At 40.9% G+C, this 24,766-nt stretch overlaps 1 protein-coding gene across 1 annotated transcript in view; it reads left to right on the forward strand.

Moving 5' to 3' along the window:
• Window positions 1-5,967: 5,967 nt before the first annotated feature.
• The window catches only part of itga7 (integrin, alpha 7), a 62,471-nt gene continuing 43,672 nt past the window's right edge, over window positions 5,968-24,766 (forward strand). The window contains exons 1-6 of the mRNA XM_073825550.1: window positions 5,968-6,320; window positions 19,819-19,940; window positions 20,060-20,139; window positions 20,538-20,793; window positions 22,081-22,182; window positions 22,401-22,608. Coding sequence (XP_073681651.1) covers window positions 6,133-6,320; window positions 19,819-19,940; window positions 20,060-20,139; window positions 20,538-20,793; window positions 22,081-22,182; window positions 22,401-22,608 — 956 coding nt within the window. The 5' untranslated portion in view covers window positions 5,968-6,132. The remainder of the gene's footprint in view (window positions 6,321-19,818; window positions 19,941-20,059; window positions 20,140-20,537; window positions 20,794-22,080; window positions 22,183-22,400; window positions 22,609-24,766) is intronic.

Raw genomic sequence — 24,766 nt, forward strand, 5'->3', positions numbered from 1 at the left:
ATCAGTTTCAATGCATCAATGAATACAATTTACCTCAGAAACTACAGGTTCATTTGAGAAGCCCACTGTCAGGTGTGACTTGCTGTGCCGTTATTTCAGTGTGCTAAAATACTCCTGCGACAGCCAAGCGGTTGCATTTTTTTAGACCCAGGCGCTGCAGTTGCTGTTTACCAACTGCACAAACTAAAAGCACGATGGGAAATGACTCATTAACAATACAGCTTATTAGCCAAGAACAATTATGATGTTTTGTTCTTGTCTAAAATGCATGTGGTTTAATTTCTATTTCTGTCTATCTGTTTTAATTATGAATGAGTATGCCCTACAGTTCTTTTTCACTCCTCTCCTGGACGGCAGCCACCTACTGTACTCTACAGTCTATATTCAAGGTGAAACGTCTGGAATATTAAATGAGCCTATTATTATTCTAAACATATAGGTATAACATCTGTGTGTGTGGCTGTGTTGGTTGCACAAAGGTGAAACTCTTTTAACTCTGCTGTCTTTTTGTCTATTTTAAGAAATAAAATATATTTATTTTGTGGTTGTACAGACATTTACATTTATTTAAGTAAGAGATACATTTTTTAATTCATAATGACTTACTAATGAGGATCATCAATTGAATTTCAATTGAATTTGTAGTCATTTTAACTATCAAATACATTCAATCAATCAATTACTGTATTAAAACAAACACAACAAACAGTGAGTATGTTATTGTTTATAAAGCTTTTTTTCAAGATTCACATTTATATATCATATTTTGATATATCATTGGAACACAGTCTTTTTTTTCATCTTATTCTCATCACAACAGTATGTCTTCTGTGCATCTGCTATGGCAACAAGGTAACCGTTAAATGAACAAATAAAACAATTAGTTGTTACTTCTATCGATTTACATTCACTTGGATCTTAATATTCACATTTAAACATCTTAACAAATGATACAAAAGTTATCAGAACACATATGATCAGAATACGAATTAAATGTATTATGTAAAGATATGTTTTATCTAGTGTTATGTGTTCCCTCTGCTAGAAGTGATGACTATCAATCCACAAAAGCAATATATGCTGTATATTTGGTATTTATACATTTTTACAAAAAACACTATTTTATATTTTATATAATTAAAAATGACTTAAAAAACACAAATATATGATGACTTTACGTTGAATGTCAACATCACTGGCCTGTCACCACCGTCAGACAGAAAATCTTACGATGGGAACATCTTTGAGGATTCATTGGAAGATGGTGTCGACATATCATGGTTATGACACAGGAAATATTAACATTAGGATTTAAAATATTATAAAACTATAAAACTTACCAGAGCCTGTCTGACATTGATGTACTCTACAGAGGTAGAATGTGGCAAGAGGGTACATTAGAGTGACAGTTGTCCCTGATATACCTTTTTCTTTTGTCTTTTTTTTTTCTTTTTCTTTTTTTTTTTACATTTTATTGAATGTCTGACAGTGTTGACAAAACATCAAACCAATGAAAGAAAAAAACTACAACTGCAAATTAATAAAAAACTAGAATAACAGGGTGGGGAATGTCATCAGCCCCTTTATTTTAAAAATGTATTAAGCAACCTTTTGCTTTAATTATAGCCATCAGTCTTTTTTAATATGTCTGTACTACTTGCACACCTTGATTGGGGAATATATGTCCATTCTTCCTTGCAGAATTGCTCAAGTTCAATCAAATCCATCCACAAATTTTCGATTGGATTTAAGTCAGGGCTCTGATGTGGCCACTCAAGGACATTCTCTTTCTTATCCTTAAGCCATTTCAGTGTTGTTTTGGCAGAGGGTTAAGGGTCATTGTCATGTTGGAAGGTGAATGACCTGCCCATATTCAGCTGTCTGGCAGAGGGATGCAGGATTTCCTCAAGCATCCATTTTCCCTTCAATCCTGACCAACCCAAAAAGGTCAGTTTTGGTTTTATCAGAACATAGCATCAGACTCTTCCAAATGTTTTTTTGCAAAGCGCAAACAAGAAAGGCTTCTTTCGTGCCACCCTGCCATATAGGCCAGCTTTGTGTAAAGCTTGGGAGATAGTTGTCACATGAACAGACTGACCAGACCCAGCCATTAAATCTTGTAGGTCCTTCAAAGTTGCCTTTGGACTCCGGGTGTTTAATCTGGAAGTTGATTGCTTGCACCTGAGCAAGTTTATAATGGTATACTCTAAGGGGCTGAAAATCAGTGAAATGATTAATTTTTAATAATCCACCAGATTGTTTTAAAATTATATTTTTGCTTTAATGATGAGGGTTATAATAAACCCTCATCATTAATAGACAAAATGTATTTTATTTTCCAGTGTGTAATGTGACAAAAGGTGAACGTATTAACAGGGTATGATAATATGCATTGTATATGAAAAACAACCTTGCTTTGATATGAAATATTATTAAGTGCTGTTTTTGATAAAACAAGCTCTTTTTCACCATTAAAAAACATTTTCATCCATTTATAGCATAAGAATGATTGAACCCTTCTCTGTGGACACACTGTTTTAGATATACTGAGAAGACAATACGTGTCATAGATTTGATATGATAATGATATTATTAATTTGAAGGGGAAAATTGTGTTATAAAACATTATATATTATTAATCCCTCATAACATTTACAATTGAAAATATTTCAATGTTTAAACCTCTAGCAGTTATTGCTGGACATGTTTTGTCCGTCTCAAGAATCAGTGATACTACTTACAAGAATAATTTATTGCATTTTATATATTATACAGTCATGGACAAAATTGTTGGCACCCTTGGTAAATATGGGCAAAGAAGGCTGTAAAAATAAATCTGCATTTTTTATCCTGTTGATCTTTAGTCAGAAAAAATGCAAAATTCAAACATTTCATTAAAAAAAAAATTAAGCGGGGGGAATATAATATTATGAAATAAATGGTTTTCTCTAATACACCCTGGCCATAATTATTGGCACCCTTGTATTCAAAACTTTCTGCAACTTCCATTTGCATGAAAAACAGCTCTGATTTTTCCCCCTTCATGCCTGATGAGGTTTGAGAATATATGGCAAGTGATTTTAGACTATTCCTCCAGATCCTTTAAATGTTGGTGCTCACTCTTCTTCAGTTTATCCCACTCATTCTCCATAGGATTCAGGTCAGGGAATTGGGATGGTTATGGCAGAATCTTGATTTTGTGTTCAGTGACCAATTTTTGTGTTGATTTTGATGTTTGTTTTGAATCAATGTGGTGATGGAAGATCTAACCATGACCCATTAGAGCAAGTCAGTTTTACCTTTTTTATCTGTTGGTATTTGATATAAAACATGATGGCATGTATCTGAACAAGATGTCTAGGACCTTTGGTTTAAAATTAGGTCCACAAAAAAGAACATCTGGTGATATATTTAAATGTGGACATGGGGCACTTTTTTATGCCTGTGTGCACCAAACCTTTAATGTGTTCTAGCTCCAAAAAAATAATTCTCATTTCATATGGCAATAAAAGCCAGTCCTGGCTGAAGTTCCAGTATGGTAAATTAATATGGTGGAGTTTGTTTTTGCATGAGAGCAGATGATTTGTTTCTTGAACAGTGTCTGAAATGACTTGTTGTGATGGAGGTGCAGTTTTCCTTTATTTTTAATATTTGTTTCTGACACTAAAATTCAACTGATTTATGCAATTTTCCATCTGTGATCTTTGAAGAGTATTTGGCCACTTAAATTGTTCTCTTTGCTGCACATTAAGACAATATTGACACACACCATGTTTCAAGCAGATTTTTAACATCTCCAGTCCATCAAAACTTCTTAATTATTTCCCTGATGTTGGAAATGAGAATATTTAATGTTTTAAGTATTTTCTTAAAGCCACTTTGTATTTTGTAAAGATCAACAATCTTTTGCTGTACATCAGAAGTATATTCTTTGGTTTTACCCATTGTGATGAATGATTAGGTTGGTTTGGGCTTTGTGTTACTAATATTTATTCATCTGTGCACCAAGACGTCATGACTGGACAACATCATGTTTCCAGTAACCTTGGTGTGCTAAGAAATTGGAAATTTCAATGGAAATATATTTAGGAGATAATTTACTCATAAGAATTTCTGAGGGTGCCAATAATTGTGGCCAGGGTGTATTTGAGAAAAACATTTTTTCATAAAGTTATATTCCACCTCACTTTAAATTGTTTAACTTTAATGAAATGTTTGAATTTTGCAGAATTTTTGACTAAAAGAGCTAAAGGAGAAACAATGCAGATTTATTTTTACAGCCTTCTTTGCCCATATTTACCAAGGGTGCCAACAATTTTGTCCATGACTGTAATTACATTTGTTACTGAAAATGAAATTAAAAAAGCTTTTTAAAATATCAAATAAGAGGGAGGAAATAGCTCACTTAATGACAAACTTAAACTGGAACAAAGGGTTTCTGTCTATGTATACCAGAAAGTGGTCAGTAGAAAATAGACAATACTAAATAACAGTAGATAAATAATTCATTAATTAACCAAGTTTTTTTGAAATGTTAACATTTGTAAAAGTCTATTAAGCCTATTTTTTCCAACTTACAGGCAATGTTCTCTGAATTAAAACATTTAGTCATGAAAAGTAATCAACATTCCTACTGTGCACCTTTCTGGTAATATTCAATCTTTCATTATTAGTAACATGGTAAGCTGTTGCTAAAGTGTGTTTTACTCCTGTTGGAGCGGTACGCCTCACTCCAAGCAAAATCAGTGCACCATTTAATTTAAGATGACGCATTGAAGGTCCAAGGAAGTTTAAAATAGCATTCATGAAAATAGCAGACAGTTTTGTAATGATCGGTCTCAGTGTGAGAAAACAGAAATGCACTAATGAACTGATGTTTTTATCCTACAGGATAACTGCAAATGAATCCATATTCTTATCGCTATTACACTAATACTGAAACGCATTACCATGTGCTTTTCAGTTCAGAAACTTGTATTCTTTCTTTTCAAGAATGGGTTTATATTTCGTGAGATTTTGACTGACAGTTGCATAAGGCCAGAGAGGAAGAGAGGAGGTCACATGACTCATGGAAACAGCTGTGGCTGCATATCACAACACTTTTGACAGGCTGGGCCATGATTACAGCACCAAAGCATCTTTACATTCTCTTCATTACTGAATATTCTCAGCTCTATCAGAGTCATTGTCTCTTCATTCCAGCTTTGTATCGATGTAAATTCTGTCATCATTTACTGCCAACATGCCATTTCAAACTCGCCATTCTTTCTTTAGTAGACACAGAGATAAACATTCACGTTCATACAATGAAAGTGTAAGGGGTGGATGCTATCAGAAATGATAAAAAGACACCATAAAGTGTCGTGAAAGTAATTTAAGAGTAGTCCACAGTACTTTGTGTGAGAAACATACCAAATGACATTATTCTTTCATCAACTCTTCAAGCTTATTTCAAGCTTGTCACATTTTGTTTGACAGTAGGGTATGATCAAAAATAGTCAACCCTAATGTCATGATTTTGTACAGTAAACTGGTTGTTTTAAAACTAGATATTTGTAGATAACATAAACTTAAAAACATATTACGGTGTGCAATGACCTTGAGCACAAGGCTAATAATGACATGAACTCAATGACATGAAATCAATTAACCCTTTAAGCCATACCTATATCACTACAAACTTTCTAGCCTGAGATGCCACAATGCAATTGAATAACACTTCAGGAAGTTCTGTATCTGATAGCATTTTTGAAAGATTACAAAAACTACAGTTCGCCATTTAAGATGGGAAGTTTTATGAAGTGACCCAGCACAGATCTGTAGCTGCAGGTCCTCGTATTGTTCAGTGTTTAGTGATATCCAGTGATCCTGATCAATGTGCCACGGATCGCTGAGTGATGATGTCAGCTGAGGGGGGTGTGGGTGGTCTATTCACGGCTCTGTGTGTGTGTGTGTGAGGAGGGGCGGCCATGCACTTGTGCAGTCTTTCTTTAGCAGTCCTACTCCTGCCTGGAGCCGAGCTCAGACTGGCAAACAGACACTGATCATTTTTTAGGAACTTCTAGTGTCTTATGTTCATGATCAGCACTTGCTCCAGGACTGTGGTGTTTATCAGAGCTGCTGAACTTTGTCATGTCTCTTTGGCGCACGCAGCGGAGGTGCACGGCTGGACTCTGCTGCCTCCTGCTCACTCTTTGCTCCCAGATCTCAGCATTTAACCTGGACACAACGACCATCCTCATCAAGGAGGGTGAGGAGGGAAGTTTCTTCGGCTTCTCTTTGGCTTTACACCAGCAGCTCACACCTGAACCTCACAGCTGGTGAGTCTGTCAACTGGATTATTGATTAGGCTCATGTCGAGAATGATTGTGACCTGAAACGTGATCATATATAGCAATACTGTTCATGTGCAAATTTAGGGTGCTGTGATAAATCCGTTTGTTAATGTGTGATTGTGTGAGAAACAGCTTAAAGTATCTGTCATGCTGAATCAATTTGTGATCAGAGACTTGTCTGTTCTGCTCAGTCAGTGACACAGCAGATATTGTCATGCACAGAGACTGTTAAAGCTGGACGCTTGTGTTCTGTCAGACATACAGTGAGTGTGTGAGATGAGTTACAGTCAGAAGCATTACGCTGTGCTGAGCTCACTGCTTATTATCAGCTATTATTAGTGGCCATCATCACTATTATTAATGCTCATATGTGACTCTGGACCACAAAACCAGCCTTAAGTAGCACGGGCATATTTGTAGCAATGTATAGGTCAAAAGTATAGATTTTTTCTTTTATGCCAAAAATCATAGGATATTAAGCAAAGATCATGTTCCATGAATATATTTAGTATATTTCTTACCATAACATATATCAAAACTTTTTTTTTTTTATTAGTAATATGCATTGCTAAGAACTTCATTTAGACAACTTTAAAGGTGATTTTCTCAGTATTTAATTTTTTTACACCCTCAGATTCCAGATTTTCAAATAATTGTATCTTGGCCAAATATTGTCCTATTCTAACAAATAATACATCAATGGAAAATTTATTTATGCACCATCATCAGATAAATAAAAAAAAAAGACCCTTATTAATGGTTTTGTGGTCCAGGGTCATGTAATCTAGCACTAAATATTATTTATTTGAGGATTTAATTCCTCAAGACGTGTGTTGTTGTGGAGAGGTTTGTTGATTTACTAAGTGATCAGACGCACCATTTTAACTGCTAGACCAGAAAAGATGTGAAAAAGGGAGCAGAGAGGTCAGGATGGTTGACTAGTGAACTAACAACCAACTAGTCACTTAGTGAGGGCAACGAGTGATTAAAATGGAATTCATTTGTAGACAGCTTCTCTGGGGTGTCACTGTGCATCTCTAAATTCACTACTATAGCCATCAACGCAACACTTTTTGTAAGTATACATCTCTGATTTCAGCGTACACATGTACACTGAAGTACTGTAGTACGTCAAGTTAGAATAGTTTTAAAAATGTGTTTTCTCTTTTTTCACCTGTGATCTGATCTGTCCACCAGGAGCACATCCAGTGTGTCGCGTCTGATCACGTATGGTGGTCTCTAAACCAGTCTGATTATACAGGGCTTCGTCATTCATCATGACCCACTGACTCATCGCTTATGTAAATGTGATATCTCTATGTCCATGTGTTTTGTTTTTTCCCTCTCTCTAATGTAAAAGTATCACTCTCTTCTCTATTCATAGTGTTCGTCAGACCTGTATGTTTACTAGTGTCCTACACTCATACTGGAGACCGTCTGTCTCCAGCGTCTAAAAGGAGCTTGTGTGTGTCTATAAGCTATTCGGTTACAAGACACTTCTTTAGCGAGGAGCTGTTAAAAGCTGTCACATTAAAAGTTAAATACCTGATGCTTTAAGGGGTTTGGGTTTAGGCCTGAAGCAAGCTGAAATGATTCATTCAAAATCTGACACAGGTTTCAAAGACTGGCTAATCTTTCTGTTCCCATGGATACTAGCTCCTAAAAGTTACAAATAATGCATTACTCTTTAAATGTCCAGTCCTTTTTATATTGCTTTATAAACTCTTGGCTTGATTATAGGATTTATGAAGATTTTTTTGTCTTTGGTTTTATTAGTATTTCTCAGGTTGTTTAATCTATATATATTTGTTTATTGATCCTTGAGGAGAAGCTTCAGAACTGCAGCCAGACATAAATCCAATCTCCATGACACACTGGCTTCTGGTGCTTTTCACCCTCTTTATAACCGTTTTGGATTACAAAAGTTGATGGTTTTAGAGTTTCATGTGATTTGATCCAGGGAATTCCCAAATATATGACTGTTGAACACTGACTACTTACCGCACTAAGTAAGTGTACATATTTCTGTCGCTTGCCACTGATCTTTCTATGACACACACATATACATAGGTTTCATACATAGGTTCATTCCATAGGCATTCTATCCCCCTAATTAAACCCTATCCCTAAACCTCACACAAAAAATTCAGCATTTTTAGATTTTCAAAACACTTTATTCAGTATTATTTATTAAAGCTGTTTTCCTCATGGGGACAAAAAAAAATGTCCCCGCAAGGACAAGGATTTCGGAACTGCAATTTCGTAGGGTATACCTGAGCTAAGCATACACGCACACACACACACACACTCACAAACACAATGAGATCAGATCCTCCTTGTCTCAGTGTAAAGACAGTAAATGCACGTTTGGACACAATTGATTGGCCTTGTGATGTCGTCTGGCCTGCTGTTACTGTGTTTGCGCTCTATTTATACTCATTTGAGAACTGCTGCCTGTTATAGACCACTGCTAAAAGAGAAGTGACCCGACCTCACAGCCTCCTCCAACATAGGGTAGACCTGTTTACTGCATACTCTGATGACTATGTATTTATTTAGATTTGATAAAAATGTGTATTTAAAGGGGTCATCGGATGCCCATTTTCCACAAGTTGATATGATTCTTTAGGGTCTTAATGAAAAGTCTATAACATACTGTAGTTAAAATTTCTTAATGGTAGTGTAAAACAACAATCTCTTCACTTTGTCAAAAACTACTCTGTTCACAGTGAACCATTTCTGTGCATGTCCCTTTAAATGCTAATGAGCTTTGCTCATTAGCGTAACTAGGTAGCTAGCACATTATTAGGAAAAGCGATTTGCAAAAATTCATACTCACCACTCACCACTTCTGTTGGGGAAGCTGGATCACGAATGATATGCTTTAACATATAAAATTTAGGTAGATCATGGGATGCATTCCCTTCAAAAACGAAAATAATCCTTTGCCTAATCAAAACAATTGTGGACAGTTTACAGCTCACTCAGGGTGAGTCTAAGGTAAAGCGGCCATGTCCATCAATGAACGTGAGAGCGGCCTTGGTCTGATGTGAGAAAGTGGCTTGATTTGAGAAAGGGGTTAGGGTTTATAAGGATTTAAAAACACAGGGTGGATTTTTATCATTATAGGGTGGATGTGTACACACACTGCCAACACACATTTATGTTTAAACAACAATGTAAAAGTGAATTTTGTATCCAATGACCCCTTTAAGAAATACAGTCACTGTCCAGCTTCATCTACACATAAACCTCTTACAAAGCTTTTCAGAAGGTCACGTTTTTTTCTTGAATAGCTTTAAATACCTCTCTCTTTTTTGAAAGTGATTTTTTTAAATTAATCAATTATTGAATACGTTAATAAAGGGACAGATTCTCATGTGATGGCTTAAGTTAGAAATCACACATCAATTCCTCTCTCACACACACACACACACACACACACACACACACACACACACACACACACACACACACACACACACACACACGTTGGGTTTACATGTTTTATGGGGACATTCCATAGGCGTAATGGTTTTTATACTGTACAAACCGTACTTTCTATCGCCCTACACCTAAACCTAGCCCTCACAGGAGATTGTGCATACTTTTACTTCATCAAAAAAACTCATTGTGCATGATTTATAAGCCTGTTTCCTCATGGGGACCTGAGAAATGTCCCCACAAGGTCAAAATCTACTGGTATTCCTATCCTTGTGGGGACATTTGGTCCCCACAACGTGATGAATACCAGGTACACACACACACACACACACACACACACACACACACACACACACACACACACACACACACACACACACACACACACACATGTTGGGTTTACATGTTTTATGGGGACATTCCATAGGCGTAATGGTTTTTATACTGTACAAACCATACTTTCTATGGCCCTACACCTACCCTACACCTAAACCTAGCCCTCACAGGAGATTGTGCACTCTTTTACTTCCTCAAAAAAACTCATTGTGCATGATTTATAAGCCTGTTTCCTCATGGGGACCAGAGAAATGTCCCCACAAGGTCAAAATCTACTGGTATTACTATCCTTGTGGGGACATTTGGTCCCCACAACGTGATGAATACCAGGTACACACACACACACACACACACACACACACACACACACACACACACACACACACACACACACACACACACACACACACACACATATTACAGTTTTTTTCAATTGTTTACACACAATTTTGAAAACTGGGTTCTTTTTTTCAAAATATAATCACAATTATCCAAACACCACACTCATTTTGCGGAATTCCTAGATTGTTTGCAAAATGACACACTTCTGTCAAAACATACACACTTCAGTCAAAACATACACATTTCAGTCAAAACATATACACATATTTGTGAAAATGCTATTAGTTTTCATTTAACCAACACAGTCCTCAATGATCAGACACTATTGCTGACAGTTTCACACTGCTGTGATAAATAAAAAACACATTTGTAAAAAAAACCAACCTAATTTTAGGAAATAGCATGTGCTAGATTTTTGGGCAGACATTGTTATGTAAGGGATCATTTCGATGACAAAACAAAATAGTGACAAACAACATTTTTCATAATTAGTTTGAGATAGAGGGAGAATGTAAGGCCTACTATAAACTTACCAAGCACTGCACAACACTGATGCGGCAGACTGAATATTTCAAGTATTTATTTAAATTCAAGAAATACAGTATTTCTTACCATAATCAGTTACAGTAATCAACCAACAATGAAATCAATGAAACAAATAAAATCTGTAGACAAATAAAAATTACTGCATGAAGTACATACAGTTTGACTCTGGAAAAAAAAAGCAACAACTACTGTAACTATTCCTCATCTCTCCGTCTGGCTGGATCAGGCCATAAGATTTCATCCACATCATTTTTGATGAATACAGGTGAACTCACCTGCTGCCTTTTATAGCACTCCTGAGTGCTGCGTTTTCAAATTAGCACATGTGTGCTTCCACACCTTGTGGATGTGTTTATCCAATTTGTTCATTAGTGTGGTCATTGGCAATTCGGGGCTTTGTAATGACAAGGAAGTAACCTTACAATCCTTATCTGTGTCTAAGGTGTTGAAATGTGTGTAGAGTTTTACAAATCACTGTGTGTAATGTTTTGCAAAAAGAGTGAAGCAGACATTGTGTGTAATGTTGTGCAAATCTGTGGCGGTGTTTTGCTCCTTGGAGTAGAATTTTGCAAATTGTGTGGAAATTTTTATTTTAGAGTGTAAACAATCGTAAAAAACTGTAACAGTATAACAGTGTTTGTATGTATATGCAGAATGATTTCTGGCTTGAGCCATTTTACTTTTCCAGTTGGAAAGAATTGTTTCATCTGTGTGGTAGGTTAAGCCCATTCTAGTTTATTGTCCAAGACTGTTGTTATTTTGATATGGGTTTCCACAGAAAGTTGTTATGAAGCAGACGGGACAACAAGGTAAGTGAAACAATGATATTTATTTATAGTGAGCAGTGATGTCGAAGATGTGAGAAGACCCAATCCTAGGTGAGTATGGCAGACGATGAGATGTTGGGGTTGAGTGAACTTGGAACTGAATGGGATGATATCCTTCCTTGCAGGATCCAGATAGCGGAGAAGGGGATGCTGATTCCTTGAACGGAGCAGAGGATGACTTACGGCACACACCACGTTGAACTGCCGATGAGAACACTCGGAGGACTGGACTCAGAAGACTGGAACTTGGGAAACAGGAACTTGGAAAACTGGAACGAGACAGAGTTCAGGTAAGTACTTTCAGGTAACGATAGGATAGCGAGACTCTTGGGAAGAGTGACACTACAGTCCACTTTCGTAGAACGAGCCCGGACATAGAGTGGTGTGTGGCGTGAGTATTTATAGGTGGCTGTAATGATGACGTGCAGGTGCCGGTGATCAGAATTCAGGTGATGGTGATCTGGGTGTGATTGAGGGTGTGGAACCTGGCCAATCCGTGACACTACCCCCCTCCCCAGGGCCCGCTCCTGAGGGCCGAAATTTTCTGCGCCGTGGTGGTCTCCCTCGTCCCCTAGGTGCAGGAAACTCCGGATGAGCGGTGTGGAATTCCTCGGTGAGCGTGGGATCGAGGATGTCTTCTCTTGGGACCCATGACCTCTCTTCAGGTCCATACCCCTCCCAATCCACCAGATATTCTAGGAGACCACCACGACGACGAGATCGGAGGATTTCCCGGACGGAATAGATGGTGCCGTCATCTAGCATCAGGGGGGGAGGAGGTTCCTCTTCATGGCCAGGCTCTGTGGAGGAAGTGAGAGGTGGGTGAAACGGTTTTAAGAGGGAGACATGGAATGTAGGATGGATACGGTATTCCGGAGGGAGTTGAAGTCTGTAAGTGACCGGGTTTACCTGTTCCAGGACTTGGAAAGGACCAACAAACCTGGGACTTAACTTTTTGGAGGGCAGCCGCAGACGGATATCTCGGGTGGACAACCAAACCTGATCACCTGGACTGAATTCAGGGGCCGTGCTCCTCCTCCGATCCGCCTGGGTCTTCTGTCTGCGGACTGCCCTCTGTAGGTGGTGGTGGGCCTCGTCCCAGGCCCTCTCGCTCTCCCGGAACCAGTGATCCACTGCGGGGACCTCAGATGGTTCACCATTCCAGGGAAATAGGGGTGGCTGGAAACCGAGGACGCACTGGAATGGTGTGAGGCCGGTGGATGGTTGCCGCAGTGAATTCTGGGCGTATTCGGCCCAGCCCAGGAACTGGTTCCAGGAGTTCTGGCGGCTATGGCAGAATGTCCGGAGGAACCGCCCCACTTCCTGGATCTTCCTCTCCGTCTGGCCGTTGGTCTGCGGATGGTAGCCAGAGGAGAGGCTGACGGTCACACCTAGGAGCCGGAAGAAGGACTTCCAAAGACGGGAGATGAATTGTGGACCGCGATCTGATACCACATCTTCAGGTATGCCGTAATGACGGAAGACATTATTGAAAAGGAGCTCCGCAGTTTCGAAGACCGTGGGTAGTCCTCTCAGGGGTAGGAGCTTGCAAAACTTTGAGAAGCGGTCCACAATCACCAAGATGCAGGTATTTCCATCCGACTCCGGCAGATCCGTCATGAAATCGACCCCTAGGTGTGACCAGGGGCGGTTCGGGATCGGCAAGGGATGGAGCTTCCCTGCTGGTAAGTGTCTTGGATTCTTGGACATGGCACATTCACGGCAGCCCTTGACGTAACGCTGCACATCCCTTGCCATCCCAGGCCACCAGAAGCGTTCGGACAACAGCGAGAGGGTGTTGTTGGTCCCGGGGTGCCCAGTGCCTAGGGAAGTGTGGATGGAACGAATGAGATCTACCCGTTGCGTCCTGGGGATGTAACGACGATCAGGGGGACAGCCCGGCGGAGGACGAGGAACCGGAGTAGCGACACTAGGAGGGGCTGACCATTCTATGGGGCTGACAATAATCTTGTCTGGGAGGATGGATCCTGGGAGTTCATGGACATTGGAAGAGTCATGGATACGAGACAAGGCGTCGGCTCTGACATTTTTGGGACCGGGACGGTAGGAGATGGTAAACTGAAATCTTGAGAAGAAGAGCGCCCATCGGGCCTGGCGTGGACATAGGCGTTTGGCATCACGGAGGTATTGGAGGTTTTTGTGATCGGTAAGTACCAGAAATGGATGACTGGCCCCCTCCAGCCAGTGTCGCCACTCCTCCAGGGCAAGTTTAATGGCCAGGAGTTCCCTATTGCCGATGTCATAATTCCTCTCCGCCGGGCTGAACTTCCGGGAGAAGTAGGCACATGGATGGAGTAACTTGGTGGCACCGTGATGCTGGGATAGCACTGCCCCCACGCCGGTAGTGGAGGCGTCTACCTCGACGACGAAAGGGAGTTCAGGATTGGGATGTCGCAGGATGGGTGCCTTGGTGAAGGCTCTCTTCAGGGACTGGAAGGCTGCGGCGGCTTCGGGAGTCCAGGACAACTTGGAAGGTTTACCTTTGAGTAGGTTGGTTAACGGCGTGGCAATGAGACTGTATCCTTGAATAAACCGGCGGTAGAAATTGGCGAAGCCAAGAAATCTCTGTAATTCCTTGATAGATGATGGTTGTGGCCAGGAGGTGACTGATGATACCTTCCTCTCGTCCATGCGGATACCTTCTTGGTCGATGACGTAACCCAGAAACTGAACAGAGGGAAGGTGAAATGAACATTTTTCCGCTTTGAGGAAGAGCTGATGCTCCCTGAGCTTCTGGAGGACCTCCGCAACGTGGTGGATATGCTCAGTCTCACTCCGGGAGTACACGAGGATGTCATCAATGTAGACTATCACTGACCTGTGGAGGAACTCCCGGAGGACTTCATGGATGAAGTTTTGAAATACGGAGGGGGCGTTGACCAGGCCATAGGGCATGACCCGATATTCATAGTGCCCGGTAGGGGTCACGAAGGCCGTCTTCCACTCATCCCCCCTCCGTATTCTCACCAGATTGTATGCGCTGCGGAGGTCCAACTTAGTGAAGATGGTGGCTGTTCGTAGTTGTTCCAGGGCCGCAGGGACGAGAGGAAGGGGGTATTTGAATTTTACGGTACCTTGATTCAAGACTCGGTAATCTATGCATGGCCGCAGCCCTCCGTCCTTCTTCGCGACGAAGAAAAAGCTGGATGCTGCTGGGGATTTGGATGGACGGATGTAGCCTTGTTGTAATGCTTCCTGAATGTACTCCTCCATGGCCTTACTCTCCGGAAGTGACAACGGGTAGATCCTTCCCTTAGGCAGAGGGGCGCCTGGAATCAGGTCTATGGCGCAGTCCCATGGCCGATGGGGCGGCAGCTGGGAAGCTCTCCTGGGGCAGAAGACATCCTGGAAGGAGGAGTAGGTTTCAGGAATCTGGGTAGAACGTTTCTCCAGGGGACTTTCAATGGACGTGGCGTTGATAGTTCATGGGTCTTGGAATCGGACGAGGAAGGTCAGGAAAACACTCGGGAAAGCAGTTATGACTCCATTGAATTATTTCTCCATTGCCCCAGGAGATGATGGGACTATGTTTCGCCAGCCACGGCCGCCCCAAGATGATATCCATAGTGGCGCCTTCCAGAACCAGTAACTGAATTTCCTCGTGGTGAAGGACTCCGATCTGGAGATAGATGGGTTGGCACTTCCGGTGTATTCGTGGTCTCGTGGTGATGGAGCTGGTTATGGGTTGGATCTGGTAGACGCTCGACGAAGCTTCGGTTCGGAGCTGGAGCTGGCGACAGAGGTTCCCCGAGATGAAATTACCCGCTGACCCGAAGTCGATGAGGGCGTGGGCTATGATAGAAGATGAGGAAGTGGTTAACTGCACACATGTAGACAAGGGATACATCTTTTCCACGTCTGATTGAATGACACTCACCGCAGCAGTGACTGGACGGAGGGGGCACGTCAGTCTGATGTGCCCACTAGCACCACAATAGAGGCACAAACCCCGGGTCAGCCTCCTCTGTCCCTCAGCGGGAGATAGTCTACCAGACTCCAGTATCATAGGCTCTGGTTCTGGAGGGCTGGCGATGTCCGTTGGGCGGAGGAGTGCAGTATTCGAGGTTTCAGAGAGATATGATAACATACGGTCAGAACATCGGATGGACTGTTGGATGAAGCGCTCTAACCCCATGGTGTCATCTAGGGCAGCGAGTTGGAGACGAAGGCGAGGCTCGAGACCAAGACGGTAAGTGGTCAACAGTGACCGCTCGTTCCATCCACTGGCCGCAGCGAGGGTGCGGAAACGTAGAGCATACTCCTGTGTAGACATAGATCCTTGAGTTAAATGATACAGTTGCTCACCCGCTGTTATTTCTCCATCCGTACGACTGAAGACTTCCTTGAAGTGAGCAATAAATGTCTGGAAGGAACGAGCGGCCGGTCCATTCTGTTGCCAAATAGAGTTCGCCCATTTTAGCGCTGGTCCTGTGAGAAGAGAGATGATAAATGCAATTTTAGATTGATCAGTGGGGTAGAGCGCAGGCTGCATAGAGAAAACCAGAGAACATTGCAGGAGAAATCCGTTGCACTCCTCCGCCCCGCCATCGTATGGCGCTGGTCGGGCCATGGGACTGGATGGCTGTGGATCCGAAGAAGTGCTGGGAGGCGTGACGAGCGGCGGTGCGGAAGGGGTGACAGATGGTGATGCCAGAAGGATTTTACGAAGAGAATCCACCAACTCTTGAAATGGGTCATTGACATTCATGCTGCTGACTGTATTCAGGTCCGGGCTTCTGTTATGAAGCAGACGGGACAACAAGGTAAGTGAAACAATGATATTTATTTATAGTGAGCAGTGATGTCGAAGATGTGAGAAGACCCAATCCTAGGTGAGTATGGCAGACGATGAGATGTTGGGGTTGAGTGAACATGGAAATGAATGGGATGATATCCTTCCTTGCAGGATCCAGATAGCGGAGAAGGGGATGCTGATTACTTGAACGGAGCAGAGGATGACTTACGGCACACACCACGTTGAACTGCCGATGAGAACACTCGGAGGACTGGACTCAGAAGACTGGAACTTGGGAAACAGGAACTTGGAAAACTGGAACGAGACAGAGTTCAGGTAAGTACTTTCAGGTAACGATAGGATAGCGAGACTCTTGGGAAGAGTGACACTACAGTCCGCTTTCGTAGAACGAGCCCGGACATAGAGTGGTGTGTGGCGTGAGTATTTATAGGTGGCTGTAATGATGACGTGCAGGTGCCGGTGATCAGAATTCAGGTGATGGTGATCTGGGTGTGATTGAGGGTGTGGAACCTGGCCAATCCGTGACAAAAGTCCACCATCATCCTGTTGTGTTAGACCTGAATAAACTGCACAACTCCACATAACTGATGTGACACAGGATTGCAGTGTCACCCGACAACTGCTGCAGATTGTCATGAGTTGAGGCTAAACTTATTCTGGTTCAAAACACCAACACCTATGTTCAGGAAAGCTGTTGTATGACAATGAAATTGTTGTGTGTGTGTGTGTGTGTGTGTGTGGGTGGGTGTAATTTCCCATCTATACTGATCACAGCCTTTACTAAACGAATGCAAAAATGTGGAGCAGTAAATGTACAGCTGAAAGAAATATTGAAATAGAGCGGGAGGGGAGGATCGGCTTTGTCCTTTGTCATTGTCCTCCATTTAGATGCCTTTCACACAGAGTCTTTTTCATGCTAATGAGTTCCCAGAGTTTTTGGAGCACTTGTACCACATCCAGGCACCACAACACAACACCGAGGGCAAGACACAGTCCGTCACATTCTGTCTTCAAAGATCTTCAGCTTTCTTTCCCACTCAGTAATACAAAGCTTGTTAAATACAGTCAGGGGCTTAAAAAAGGGTATGCAATATATAAAATGCCTTGACATTTGTGGTTCTTGCAAAACTCTTTATCTTAAGTAGACAAATGTTAGATCACCAGATACAAACACAAAAAGGTAACATGATCTTTAGAGTTTTCATTCCTAAAAGTTCTTAATTGCTTTATTTACAGTATTTTATAAATATCCAGTGACCTTTGTAATACACACTAGTTGTGTGTGTAAGGGAAAAATGCATATTAATAGTTTTTAAAGTTATATTTTAATCACACTATAAAACTTCAAAAGCCTCAAAAGCTGTATAAATTGCTGGTGGGGTTGAATGCCAATACTATATATGATAGTTACAAAAAAAGAGTAAAATCTCTAAACATCATAGTTTTATTTTAAAAAAATAAACCATGTTTATTGTAAAGAATGAGCTAGATGCACTAGCACTCTTACAGAAAGTTGTTCCATTGGAAATGCTAAAATAATGGAAGTAGTGACTATAATGTGATTCTCTACACATGTGGTTCCTCTGTTATCTGTGTGAACCTGGAAAAAAACACACAACAGTGTAGTTGACTAAAAGACACAGGCTTCGAAAAAAAGTAAAAAAAAAAAAAGTTTAAATTAGTGAACAGAAAATATCCTGCAGCATTTGAGTAGAACAACGCTTTAATTAACACAAAGAAAAACACATTTTTTGGGGGGACAAACTCAGCTGGCAGTGGGGACAATCACATGGGGTGGTCAGTTCTAGGTAAGAAGTCTGAACTAATAACCAAATTAAGGAGCAAAACACAGGTGAGAGAACCGACGCAGGGGTCAAGGCTGAGAACCAGAGAGGAATAGCTGCTGGAGAGACCTTTGACAGAAGAGACCTGTGAGAAGAAGACTGTAACAATAACATTCAAGACACAGAGGGACAGATTTGTGGAACAGGGCAAATTAGCGTTAGAGCGCAATTTCGTAACAGCGCCATCTACCAAGAACAGTGCAAATTACCGCCTGTTTTAAGAGATGCTTTTTGGGGCGTTAAAAAATGGTGCAGATGCCAGTTATTTGACGAGTGCAAACATTAGTAAATCATGTTGCGTCATTCATTTTCATACGTTAGTCCCATAAATTGTACATCTGAAGGGGAAGCTCCTACAAATGCATATTCAATAAGGTCAGGTGAAAAAACTAACTGTGTCCACGCCTTTTTAGCACAAATTTTTAGTAAATCCAGACAGTACTATTTTAATGCCAAAAAAATAGCCATGTTAAAAACAAAAGTGAGAAGAGAAAGTGAGGTGGAGGAAACCGATCAGATTAGAACCTGAGTCCTGATGTGCTCAGAAACAGTTAAGTTGTCAGTGCAAATACTGAGGATCCAAGCATTTAATCAGACAAAAACTTAAGGTAAGGCAAATATAAAGTAAAACACAAAAGCCAAACAAGTCCACAGGCCATTGAGTCCTCAAACTCCAACCGGAAAGGCAGAAGGCAAGAAGGATGGTCAAGGATAAGCACCAGATAAGAAGTCAGAGAAGGCAAAGAGGCCACAAAGAGAAACCCAGGTGCAAAGTCAGGCCCAGGTTGGATATCAGTAACAAGAGATCAGTTCGAAACAGCACCTAGAACTAAAGTGCTTGACAGAGATGGAAGAGCCGAGGGATGCAGCAAAACACAAAGCCAAGACTAAGCAGAGCTCAGATGGATGACTAGGCAAGCGCTAAACAAGAAGACAGGGAAGAGCAGGTCAAGAGAAGCACATGACAGACACAAGAATGCTCAAAGCGCCTTTCCTCGCATATCAGATCCATTTCCTTAGGTGGTGTCAGTTAGGAAAGCAAGGTCTGGTAGCCACTCAGTAATGTCAGAAATTCCTATTTCACTAAAAAACAAACAAACAAAAAATACACTGCAAACCATTCTGATAAAAAACATGATCTGTACTACTAAAACATCTACAGACTCATCACAATAGATGGAGAACCATTTGCACAAACCTAAATCTTTGTCCAGCTGCTCCGTTATGTTCGTTGACATAGCCGTAACTCACCTTACAATAGTGTTAGCTCTGAGTGGAACATCAAAGAGTCTGATTATTTAATTTCCATTCTTGTGATATTTAATTTTGTTTTCTTGTAACTGCTAACTGTTGGTCTTCCTCTGCAGGATATTGGTTGGGGCGCCTCAGGCCCGGGGTGTAGGAGCTTTGCGGAGCACTCGTCCCGGTGCACTGTATCGCTGTCCAGTTACACCGGAGAAGTGTGAACGAGTAGACATCGATGGACATGGTACAACTTATTTTTTCTTTCATTAAGACAACTTTAGCTTCATTTTAATGTGAGGAACTAAAGTGTTAGCTCTGCTAAGCTTTATCCATTCAAGGAAAAATGTTTGTCATTTTCTCAAGTGAGTCTGGCCCAAGAGAGCAAAGACAACCAGTGGTTGGGTGTCACAGTCAAAAGTCAAGGGATTGGTGGAAAAGTAGTGGTGAGTATATTTTATACCTGTGGCAGGTAGATTAGACAGATCTGATTTGCCAAATATACAGTAAATAATGACATACACACAGTGCAGTAGGGTTACTCAACCCTGCTCCTAGTAGGCATCAAATGCATTCTTTTTCTCCTTGAAACACCCTCAATCATAAGCACAGGTCCAGCCCAGAAGCCCAAATAAAACATAGTGCCCCCACATTGCATTCTCCATCAAAATGGAATTCAATGCAATTCAAATACCTCATTTTATCACTGCTTTCTTACAATGTGTAAGAAAACTATCAATCATAAAGTTTGGATTATAAAAACAAAGCAGAATTAGGTAGAATGGGGACTAGGTAGTTGTGGCATGTGCACTACATCATCGTCTTTGTGTTATAATTTACACAGACATGCGCTCACCTCTATGAGCTCAGAGAACATGTCAACCAGACGTTTGAGACCCGTGACCCGATTGGACGCTGTTATTTGCTGAGTGAAGATTTGACTGAGAGAGATGATCTGGACGGGGGAGAGTGGAAGTTTTGTGAAGGTCGTTCTAAAGGACATGAGCAGTTTGGATTCTGCCAGCAGGGCCTGTCAGCTAGTTTCACACCTGACAAAAACTACGTCCTCTTTGGGGCTCCGGGGACCTACAACTGGAAAGGTAATAAGGTTGTGAGTTTTTCAAAGACATATTAGACCACACATTTTAAATGATCATATATAAGACACAAAAATAGGAAACAACAGGGCTAAAGGCGGCCTGAGGTAAAAGGTGCCTTTGATATTATTTACCTCTAAACCACTAGATGTCAGAAAACGTGACTTAGCACTTTCCCAAACATCCGCTTTTCAAGATACATGCGCAAATTTGGCTGATGGTCGAGGGCAGCATTGCAAAGTCGATTCTGTGCTTACTTGATCTAAAATTTTTATTTTTTTTAAATGTTGCAGATTCAAGTAGCAAATGAGAATCATTAAAATTCTTGAATATATCTTGAGACAAAGGTTTTGTTAATGATAATTAAAGCAACAGTTTTTTAAATAATGAAATAATATGTAAAAGTGTGGTATTTGGGGTAAAAATCACCCCTGCTGTTGGGGCTAAATGTCACAATAATTAACAAGGCTGACTTTTCCATTTGTTGACATGACATGGTTAGATTCAGATGGTAAATATCATATATTATGTTGAGTGTCCATCTTAGAGATAAGCACCATGTTTAGAATGAAATCATCATATTTAAAAGCATGCTATTAATCATACCATATATTACAATATAATTTGTTGTTACTTCTGTAAATCTATATTAAATTACTATGGGATCTCCTTCAATGCTTTCAGAATCTTTACATTTTAAAGTGATTTGTTTCTGTATTTTAAAATATATGTTTTACATAACATATTTTAATTACAGTATATTTATTGAACAAACATTTATTAGTTTATTTATCAGAATAAGCAGAAAATAGTACAAACTTTGCTAAAGTGATTGTTTTGAACAAGTATTATTAAGTATTTGTATCAATACTTTGTGCCTTTTACCCCATGCTGGTGAACCTTTTACCTTGTGTGTGGGGTTAAAGGCCCCCTTTGCTACTTCATACATTTATACAATTAAAAAAAAAAAAGACTTGTATGATATATTTTTACACAAAATATGTTGCTCCATAAATGTTCAATGCAAACAAATATATTTTTCTGCAATAATACACTTTGGGCGCAGTCAAAAGCACATTTTTTCTTAGTGTGTGCCTTTAGCCCCGTTGTAGCCTATATAATTTCTGATATTAGGACTTTGGATTAATTATTTATTTCCTATGACTGAGTCAATGTGTTAATATAAACCTTTTCTGCTTTTAGGTATTAGATTAGTATAGTTGTCCCCAGATAACTGCCTTTGATAAATTGATGTGACTTTTTCACCCCTGTAAATCTTTCTCTTTTTAGGGCTATTATTTATGGCCAGTCCTGTTGAAGATGCTCTGGTCTACAAAACACTGGAACCGTCCAAAAGCTCATTTGAGGATGTTGCTCAGAACAGCTACCTGGGTTTGTAGACAAAGAACGTTTTTAATAGTTTGTTTATATTTTGTAAATCCCATTGCACTAGTATTGGCTACTAAGCTTGTGGTATCCTCACAACACTGATAAACCATAATACCATCATATACCATAATGTCTTACTAACTGGCAAGATCATATGAAATCTATAAATCATCATGTGCTCTGTTTGCTTTAATTTTTGAATCTGTCACTTCCCTTAATAGGTTTTTCTGTGGACTCAGCCAGAGGTCTTATGAGTAAGTCTGAGCTGACATTTGTTGCTGGAGCTCCTCGAGCTAATCACACAGGAGCCGTGGTTCTGCTACGAAAGGACAACGTCTACCGGCTGATGCCTGACCACATTCTGTGGGGTGAGGAACTGGCTTCCTCGTTTGGTTACTCTGTGACTGTAGCTGATCTAAACAGTGATGGGTAAGACACTTTACATGTTCTTGTGTAAAGCTATAAGTCTGATGTGCTTAATATCTAACACAGGGGTGTTCAAACTCGGTCCTGATGGGCCGGTGTCCTGCAGAGTTCCAACCCCAGTTAGAATCAGAATCAGAATCAGAATGAGCTTTATTGCCAGGTATGTTTACACATACTAGGAATTTGTTTTAGTGACAGAAGCTCCACAGTGCTACAGAATGACAGTGACATGACAACACAGATTATAAAAAGAACAATATACAAGTATACAAGACAGACAATGTGCAAAAATAGCAGACACAATATACAAAAATCTTCAATTTACTATGTATAGGTATATTAGGTGCAATATTTGAATGTAAGTATGTGCATTAAATAAAATAACTGAGTAGTGAGTAAAGAGTGTATAATAGTGTTTTATGTTCCATGATCAAGTGTTCATGAGATGGATTGCCTGAGGAAAGAAACTGTTTCTGTTTCTGGTCGTTTTGGTGCTCAGTGCTCTGTAGCGCCGACCAGACGGTAAAAGTTCAAAAAGCGAGTGTGTTGGATGTGAGGGGTCCAAAATGATTTTGCCAGCCCTTTTGCGTACTCTGAATAAGTACAGATCCTGAAGGGTAGGGAAGGATGTACCAATGATTCGTTCAGCTATCCGGACTACCCGACGTAGTCTTCTGAGATCAGAGTTGGTAGCTGAGCTGAACCAGATAGTAATTGAAGTGCAGAGGACAGACTCAATGATGGCAGAGTAAAACTGTTTCAGCAGTCCTCTGCTGGGCCTTTTTTGCAATGGAGTCTATGTGAATGTCCCACTTCAGGTCCTGAGAGATGGTGTTGCCAAGGAACCTGAATGACTCCACAGTGTTTACAGTGCTGTTCATGATGGTGAGTGGGGGGAGAGCAGGGGGATTCCTCCTAAAGTCCATGATCATCTCCACAGTTTTGAGCGTGTTCAGCTCCAGGTTGTTATGACTGCACCAGACAGCCAGCTCTTTTACCTCCTGTCTGTAAGCAGACTTGTCACCGTCCTGAATGAGGCCGATAAGTGTGGTGTCATCTGCAAACTTCAGGAGCTTGACAGAGGGGTCTTTAGAGGTACAGTCATTAGTGTACAGGGAGAAGAGCAGTGGGGAGAGGACACAACCCTGTGGGGCGCCAGTGGTGATAGTACGGGCGCTGGATGAGAATTTTCCAAGCCTCACTAGCTGCTGCCTGTCTGTCAGGAAGCTGTTGATCCACTGACAGACCGAGGTGGGCACAGAGAGCTGAATTAGTTTGGGCAGGAGGAGGTTTGGGATGATAGTGTTGAAGGCTGAACTGAAGTCCACAAACAGGATCCTCACATAAGTCCCTGATTTATCCAGATGTTGCAGGATAAAATGTAGACCCATGTTCACTGCATCATCTACAGACCTGTTTGCTCGATAAGCAAACTGCAGGGGGTCCAGTAAGGGTCCGGTGATGTCCTCCAGACAAGCCAGAACCAGTTTTTCAAACGACTTCATGACGACAGATGTTAGCGCCACAGGCCTGTAGTCGTTAAGTCCTGTTATTTTGGGTTTCTTCAGAATGGGGATAATTGTTGACCGTTTGAATGTGGCGGGGACTTCACACAACTCCAAAGGCCTATTAAAGATCTGTGAGAAGATGGGGGCCAGCTGGTCAGCACAGGATTTAAGACAGGCTGGTGTCACACCGTCAGGGCCTGGTGCCTTTCTTCTTTTGTTCTTTTTGAAGACCTGGCGCACCTCATCTTCGCTGATTTGAATGTGAGTTGCAGGAGTGGGGGAGAGGGGTGTTGTTGGAGGTGTAATTGGTGTTTGTTCAAACCTACAATAGAACTCGTTCAGATCGTCTGCCAGTTGCTGATTCTCGACAGTGCTGGGGGATGGTGTCTTGTAATTGGTGATGTCTTTTAGACCTTTCCACACTGAAGAAGAGTCAATGGAATGAAATTGGTTCCTTATTTTTTCGGAATAATTTATTTTTGCCACTTTGATCCCCTTTTCCAGTGTGTATTTGGCCTGTTTATACAAAACTTTGTCCCCTTTCCTATAAGCATCATCTTTGGCATGATTTTTTTTTTGAGTTTTGCAGTGAACCATGGTTTGTCATTGTTGTAAGTTAAACGAGTCCTGGTAGGAATGCACATATCTTCACA

Source organism: Garra rufa, chromosome 20 (assembly GCF_049309525.1).
Source record: "Garra rufa chromosome 20, GarRuf1.0, whole genome shotgun sequence".
NCBI classification, from domain to species: Eukaryota; Metazoa; Chordata; class Actinopteri; order Cypriniformes; family Cyprinidae; genus Garra; species Garra rufa.